The 8,402-nt window shown below is 41.9% G+C and overlaps 1 protein-coding gene across 1 annotated transcript in view; it reads left to right on the top strand.

Annotated features, from left to right (window-relative positions):
• The first annotated feature begins 2,349 nt into the window (after nt 1-2,349).
• The window catches only part of WAPL (WAPL cohesin release factor), a 93,016-nt gene continuing 86,963 nt past the window's right edge, over nt 2,350-8,402 (top strand). Inside the window, exons 1-2 of the mRNA XM_012813518.2 lie at nt 2,350-2,806; nt 5,451-5,971. Coding sequence (XP_012668972.1) covers nt 5,473-5,971 — 499 coding nt within the window. The 5' untranslated portion in view covers nt 2,350-2,806; nt 5,451-5,472. The remainder of the gene's footprint in view (nt 2,807-5,450; nt 5,972-8,402) is intronic.

Here is an 8,402-nt window from a genome sequence, read left to right as displayed (position 1 = left end):
CCCCATTTGCCGGAGGTGGCGGGTTCAAAACCAGCCCCAGCCAAAAAAAAAAAAAAAAAAAGAAAATTGAGAAAGAAAACCCAAAAAGAATAACAGGCTGGGACTCAGAAAAGGATCCTGAAGAGCCTAGCTTCATACCTGATGCTAAGAGGGTGCTTGATGCTCTTTCTCCTTCTCCCCCATCCTCACAAAATATGTTAGAGTGCCATCAAGACTATCTGTATACTTTAAATCAGTGCTTGTCAAACTAAATTTTTATGTGTGGGCCTATCACCTGGAGGGAATCCTGTTAAAGTGCAAGTTCTGATTCAGTAGAGTTGGTGCAGGAATGGGAATCAGGCATTCCCAACAAGCTCCCAGGTTATGCCTATACTTTTAACTGGGGACCATTCTTTGAGTGGCAAGAACCTGACACTTCTGTGTTCCATTATTTAATAAAACTACCACACGAAAAACTCTCAAGGCTCAAAGGGTTAATTATTTCTTTAAACAATTAACCCTTCCATTTCAGCTTCATGTAGTCACTGGCCCTGCCAACTGTCCAGCACCAGAGAAGGCAGGCATAATAAATACATTGTTTAGTCTTGGATGGTTCACAGCACCCTCCTACAGGAAGACCTTGCAATAGTTTCTCCACCTCTTTTGGCTTTTTGATCTTACCTTTTGCCTCTGATGATAATTATCCTTTAATTAGCACCCACTACCATGTCATTGAAATAATTATAATAAGTGTAGCTTGCACCTCTGCCAGTGATCTTCAAACAAAACAGTAAGATTCTAAACCACCGATTTTTTCAGAAAAGACAAAAACTGACCCAAATAAAACAGTTCTGCGAATACTACCCACAGTGGAAGAGACAAGGCTTCCACTGGTATGAGCTATAGAAGTTTATTTATTTTGAAGGAAGAGGAAATGCCGATACAGTATTTGAGAAAATGTAAATATCAAGATATAAATTTTGCAAGCATTCACATAAAGTAAAACAATTCGATCATGCTAAAGTCCACCTTACTCTTATTAGGAAGGAGGGCTGCAGGGTCTCTGGATTGAGCTTCCTACTCTGAGCTTCCTGGTTACATTGGAGGAAGCTTGATAACTTCTGAGTGCATTCAAAGCACATTAACCATTTGTGTGCTGTTTTACTTAAAGAGTTAAAACAAACAGCAACAACTTATACTTTTGTGGAAGAAGGGGCAGGCTTTTCCCTGAAAGCAATGGGTAGTTTTCTAATTTCCCAGGTGGTCTCCATTAACCATTTAACAAACAGCAGTCTGTAACCCAATAAATCTTGCACTTCTTTTAGGGGGATCTAGAACACTGTTTTGCCATTTAAGTCTTAAAAAAAAAAAAAAGAAAAACTTTCCAATTTTCTGAATTACATTTGACACATAAAAACACCTCAAAACGGTGTGCAGAGAAAAAGAAATACTCCTCCCATCGTCTGCCACCTCCCCGTTCTGGGCAATCACCGGTTCATTTCTTCACACTTTTTCTTAAGGACAATTTCAGACATTCAAGTAAAGAGCAATAGAATTAGCGCGTGTGTCCACATCATACAACGTAAACAATGAGAAACATTCCTCCAGCTTGTTTTATTCACCTCCCCCAGTTTTTGTAAGAGTATTCTAAATTCCAGACACCAGACCATTTTATTTGTCAAAACTTTATCACGACTTTTTAAAAAACCTAAACAAAAAATCATCACATTACCGTTATCACACCTAACAAGGTAAATGATAAATCTTTAAAACCATCCAATATTCTCGGGATCACTTTTAAAGGGTGAGGGACAGATGGACAACTCCAGGAGATTTGAAAGGGTCCGCATAAAAGCTCCGGGGTCAAAACCGATTACAGCCGCGGCAGTCTGGTGTCCGGGGCCCAGAGCCTCAACCGTCGTTATATCCGCCGGGCCAGGACAGGTAGTGCTGGGTCGAGGGAGGCTCCGGGCCGCAAGTTCGCCGCCTCCACGCTCCCTGGAGGCGGCCCCTACAGGCCCGGCGCAGCTGCACAACCCACCATCCCCAGACACCGGCGGGTCCCTGGAGGGGAAACGATTGACACAGCTGCCTGCACTGCGCCCTCCACCCCTCTCCCCGGCACCTGCGTCTCCCGGCCAAGCCGGGAGCTGGATACGGCTCACGAACCCCGCCAGGCCAGGCCCGCGGCCACAGAGCCGCCAGTCACCCGTTCCCCCGCCAGGTTCTCAGCACCGAGACCTCGCGGACCAGGACTACAACTCCCGTCGGGCATCGCGGACGGACCAATGGCGGGCGCCGGGGCATGCGGGGCGCGGCGCCTGCGCGGCGGTTTGAGTAAGCGGCCGCGCGATTGGCTGCGGAGTCGGGGGCCGCGCGGGGCCTGTGGGAAGCGAAGTGACGGAGCGAGCGGCTGTTGGAGGAAGGAGGTGGGGGCCGGGAGCGCAAATGGCGTTGAGATGGTTCAGGGCCCTGTTCAAACTCCAGTGCTGACCATTCACCGTCGGAAGCGGCGGCGCAGGAGGTGGCGGCGGCCCAGTGGGGGCACGTAGCGGGCTCCGGCACCAGCTCCTGCGGCGGCGGTCAGGAAGGGCTAGGCCCGAGCCCGGCCGGCGGTGCTCGAGGCGGGGAGGGAAGTTGCGGGGCCGCCGCTCCTCCCCCCCCTCAACCGGGCTTCCTATTTACTGAAAGCGCGGAGCCCCTTACCTCCCTTGGCGCCCCCGCCGGCCCTGTACCTTCGCGCGGGGTTCCCGCGTCCGCCCGTGGGCCCTTGGGAGCGGGAGAGGCGGAGGCGGCCCGTGGCCAAAGCACCCGCCAGGCGCCGAGGGTAAGTGAGGTGTCGTGCGGCTTCCTAGGCCAGGAGGGAGCCAGGGAGGGTGGGGAACTCAGGGGGCTGAACAGGGCGATGGAAGTCTTACTGCCTTGTCTACTTAGTCTTTGAGGAAGTTGTTTAGGGGGACGGTCTGAAGAACTCTCTTTTTTCCTCTCTTAATTTCTTTTTCTGAGTGCTTTTTTGAGCGGCTGCTCATTGACTTCCCTCCCTAAACCCAGTCAAGTGTGCTGATTTCAGCCTTTAGTCCTTTCTGGTGGTTTTCCTCTGCCCCTGGCCGCCACAGAGGCCTTGCACTGCCCTAGGGATTTGGTGGTAGAGGCTTCTGGGGCGTCGGGAGCAACGTCCCTTTCCCGGGCGATGGGGGTAGGGAGGAGAAAAGTTGCGTGAGCTTCCAGTCCAAGGGGGACTCTTAGTCTATTCTCTCCGGGAGCGCCAGCCGCCCCCAGGTGAGGATCTCTGGGTGGTTAAGTTTCTCCCTTAAAGCCCTTGGAAACTGGGAAGACGCTAGATTTGGGGGGGAGATAAGTGCGAAGACTTTTTTTTTTTTATAATCGCAGCTCACTTTCCTCAAATTTCGACCTGACTTTGAACTGAGGCAAAGGCCTAACTAACTACTGAAAAGATCCATCTAGTCGTGAATCATTCTTTCCTTTTTAGTTACTATAGTCTTTGGAGTTTGAAGCCTGAGCAAAATAGTTTGTGTTCTTGAAATATACTTAGAATATAGTACAGAATATGTCTGCACACTTATTTTCGACTTATTAGGATTGTATGCTTAGATAGTGCCGTTATAAAAGTCTACTGACTTCTAAAAAATGGTTGTGGGAAACGATGAAGAGAGTCAAAAGTAGGCGATATTATATAATGAACTCCCATGTACTCATCGTTTCAATTCAGCAGTTATTAACTCCTAACCAAATTCGATTTATCTATACACTTCCCATTCCTTGATGTTGGAAAATTGCTGATACCATTTCATCGGTATTTCAGTATGTATTTCTAAAAGACATAGGCAATTAAAAAAAAATAATTTCTTACTACACTTAAACTAATTAACTCCTTAGTATCAGATATTCATCTTTAGACTTTAAACTTTTAACACTGAATGCTTTGTGGAATTGGGACCATTTTAACAAGTTTTTCTGATGCTGGCCTGAAGGAGCTCTAGTCTGGATTTTTGGTTTGGCCTTTAGTCAGCATTTTTAGATGATTACAACTTAAGTGTATCCAAAACATTCCAGCTTTGTTGGTATATATGTAAATGTAGGTCCAGATCTCTGCTTTACATCCTTGAAGGAATGAAGAGAAATGACTTCTTGTCCGTGGTAGCTGCCTGGTATACTTAGTCTTGTTTAGATTTTCCTTTACAAGAAAAACAGTAAGACTTCTTAAATCTATAATAAAAGGGAATAAAATCTCCCTCAGGAAGAGGGAGAATTAGAATTGGCTCCTTACCAAACATGGGAGGCTGGGAATTCTCTACTGAGTATATATACAGAGTGGACATAAAGTTCGTGTGCAATTTAGAGTAGTTTAATATAGTAAATTGTATGCAAATTTATGTTCACCTTGTATATAAAACTAAGTTGGACATAGATTCATGATTAAGTTGTAAGAATTTAAGTTAATAAAGGGAAAACATTCAAAGGTATAGGTTAGATATTTCAGTTGTAAGTCAGTTATCATTTCAAGGTAATGCAGTTTTTCAAGCCACTAGATTTGAAAGTTTCATTTTTTAAAGTTATATTTGACGTATTGATATTTAAACTGCAGAAGGTCAAAGTGTAAGAAATGGATATGGATCAGTAGTGTTTAAAAAGTACTATAACTTGTTTTTAAAAATGTTTGACTCTTGATTTTCTGCCATGAAAATAGGAAAATAAAGGTTACTTGTTTCCATTCCTGTAGTAGTCCATGGAACTGGCAAATACACCAGAGTTCACCAGCTCCAGAAAGCGTAACTCGGCAAATGAGCACAGCACTATAGGGACAAGGAAGGTAGAATAAACATAGTTTCTTGCGCTCAGGGAGATGACCACTTAAGGAATATTTTTTATGTCACATCCAGATTACATCACACCAAGAATCAGAATCTTCAAGGTTAGGTTAAAAGCTGCAGGTTGTAATACATAAGAAAATAGCACCATCTTTCTGACCTTTTTTCTCATCTGAATAAGTGCTGTGAAATTTCAAAGAGCTAAATTTAGTCAACTGTTTGACATTTCTGAAATCCTGAAAAAAATTAACATTTTGTGCTTAAAATTCTATATTGGGGGTAATTGCCTGATTCAGGTTACTTTTTAAGGTAAAAAGGATGTTTATTAGAATAGTTGATTAATTGGGAACTTTTAAAAATTGTTTCACTATAATTTGATTCTGTGGCTTTTGTATTACAAGTTTTTTTATTACTTTGTAAGGAGCATGTGAATAAAGAAAATTGACATGTGGAAGCATATAGAGTAAAAAATGAGCCTCTTTATCCCCTTCCTTAATTTATTTAATCATTTTCAAAGATTTGTGGTATAGTGAATGTCAGAAAGTCAATGGGGGAGAATTCCTAGTTTCTTATTTTTATATATAGTGTTTAACGCTTGTTAAGTATTTATGATTATATATTTCCTTAAATTTCTTTTCACAGAGAATATGAAACAGGTGTCAAAATGACATCCAGATTTGGGAAAACATACAGTAGAAAAGGAGGAAATGGCAGTTCTAAGTTTGATGAAGTCTTCTCCAACAAAAGGACCACCCTTAGCACAAAATGGGGAGAGACCACATTTATGGCTAAATTAGGGCAAAAGAGGCCCAATTTCAAACCAGATATCCAAGAAATTCCAAAAAAACCTAAAGTGGAAGAAGAAAATACTGGAGATCCTTTTGGATTTGATAGTGATGATGAGTCTCTACCAGTTTCTTCAAAGAATTTAGCCCAGGGTAAGGGTTCCTCTTATTCAGAATCTAGTGAAGCTGCTCAGCTGGAAGAAGTCACTTCAGTACTTGAAGCTAATAACAAAACTGGTCATTCGGTGGGTGAAGACAGTGATATATCTGATAAATGCTTACCTTTGGAGGATACTTTGCTTGGAAAAGAAAAGAGCACAAACAGAATCTTAGAAGATGATGCAAGCATAAGTAGCTGTGCTAAGTTGATGACTTCAGGTAAGTTTTGATTTTCTTTATTTCTGAATCAAGAGAGTTTTGTACAGCAATTTTTTATTTAAATTCTAAAATACTGTATACTTGTGTATTCTTCATTCATGATTAGCGAGGACTAGAGATAGTTTTATATAAGAGATTTAAGAACTTTAAAGAAACCAATTGGAAAATGAAATTTTATCTAAACAACTTGGATATGAATGTTTCTAGACTCTTATCCAAGGTACATTTTGGGAGCAGTCTTTCATAAATCCCTAATCTCAATTTCAATAAAAAACATCTCTTTTTGTTGTGTTAGGATTACACGGTATCTCATTTCTATTACTGTTGAGATTTGGATGGTTACTGATAATGAAAATGATATGAGTATTTACAGCGAGGATTAGGTAGGAATGTTAGACTTCTCTCCAAAAGTAGTTCAGCAAGATTAAGCTACTAGTGAATGCAGACATTAAAGAATTGTACTTTTTGTAAATTGAGATATTTGCAGTCTTTGGGCCAATAGCAACTTGCATTGATAGATTTTAATCCACAAAACTTGTATGTTAATTTGAAATTATGACATGTAGTATTCTTGACTAAAGCCATCTGTTTTGCCAGTTAATACGCCCACTCCTGTAAGGGGTTTGACAAATGATAATGGTAAAGGTACGATTAGAAGACTGAAGACCTAAGATTGAAAGTGGCAGGGCAGAGGTGGGGAGGGAGATTGAGCCATCTTGTCAGCAGTGGGATAAGGATGGCACTATATCATAATTGAAAATAACCTTGTTTTTCCACAACTTGGCAAAGTTTAGCAATAAATTCATATTTTGAAAGGAAGTGAAGACAAAACTTTCCTAGTACTTAAGAGGAATTTGTCTTTTGGAAGCTTAATATGAGGCATATCAAACAGTACAATGGGCTGTGCCTTACATAGTTTTACTGAAAATGCTGAGCATTTTTTCATTTCTTTTTGTCACCCTTGGATAAGAGGCTGAGCCAGCTGTTATTGTCATTCGCTTGATCCTCTGGGTTAATTCTCATTTGGCTGTTCTTACTGCTTTGCCCACATTTCTCCTGAAGTATTGTTCATGAGTTAAAGCTAGCTTAAATTTTCATTTAAAAAAAAAAAAACAGCATAAACATAGAAAAACTAGCCTGAAGTCATGGCACGTACTTGTAGTCCCAGCTACTCAGTAAGGCTGAGGCAAGAGGATCCCTCGAGCTCAGGTTGCTTTGAGCTACAATGCTAGAGCACTCTAGCCTGGGGCAACAGAGTGGAACTGTCTCAAACAGACAAACAAAAATAACAAATAATAACAAAAAATAAATAGCATAACAGTTTCCAGGACAGCTTCTTAAAATGTATGATAATCATAGGACTTTTGACTTAAAGTGAATTTTAACTCAGCTCTCCTTATTTTATAGATGAGGCTCATGGAGGTTAAGTGACTAGATGATATAAGGTCATCTAGTGTCAGAATGGGAATGAGATTCATTTATTGAGTTTTTTTTTTTTTTTGAGACAGTCTCACTTTGTCACTCTTGATAGAGTGCTGTGGCGTCATAGCTCACAGCAACCTCAAACTCTTGGGCTTAAGTGATTCTCTTGCCTCAGCCTCCCAAGTAGCTGGAACAACAGGTGCCCACCACAACATCTGGCTATTTTTTTGGTTGTAGTTGTCATTGTTGTTTGGCAGGTCCGGGCTGTCTTGGAACCCACTGGCTTTGGTGTTTGTGGCCAGCGCCCTACTCACTGAGCTATGGGCACCGAGCCTGCAGTGGTCATTGTTCAGCAGGTCTGGGCTGGGTTTGAACCCACCAGCCTCAGTGCCTTAATCACTGAGCTCATGTACTGATTTTTTTCCCCCAGTGTTATTAAGCACCTACTTTTTGTCATATACCACTGTGTAAGCCTCTGGGAATGTGGTTCCACTTGAGTTATCTAGTATTTTTACTGCCTTTCTTCTTTTGAGATAGTCTCACTCTATTGTCCCAGGCTAGAATGCTGTGCTATCATAGCTCACAGCAACCTCAAACTTTTGGGCTCAAGAGTTCCTCTTGCCTCGGCCTCCACATAATTGGGGCTATAGGCACCTGCCATAACACCTGACTAGTTTTTCTATTTTTAGTAGAGACAGGTCTTGTTCTTGCTCAAACTGGTCTTGAACCCCTAAGCTCAGGCAGTCCATCTGCCTTGGCCTCCCAGAGTGCTAATGCTAGTATTAAGAGGCATAAGCCATTGTGCCTGGTCCTGGAATTATGTTTTTAAGTGCATCTCTTTTGCTATAGGAGGATATATGGTTAATCTTTTGAGCTTTTGACACTAGTAAAATTCTTTCTTTTTTTTGCAGTTTTAGGCCAGGGCTGGGTTTGAACCCGACACTTCCAGTATATGGGGCTAGGATTTTTATTTTCATCAGTAAATGCTGCTCTATTTAATCTCTAATTT

The sequence above is a fragment of the Otolemur garnettii genome, unplaced genomic scaffold (assembly GCF_000181295.1).
Source record: "Otolemur garnettii isolate 467f Iridium unplaced genomic scaffold, OtoGar3 scaffold00275, whole genome shotgun sequence".
Lineage (NCBI taxonomy): Eukaryota > Metazoa > Chordata > Mammalia > Primates > Galagidae > Otolemur > Otolemur garnettii.
Note: the sequence above shows the minus strand (reverse complement) of the source record. Positions and strands in the feature narration are given on the sequence as shown.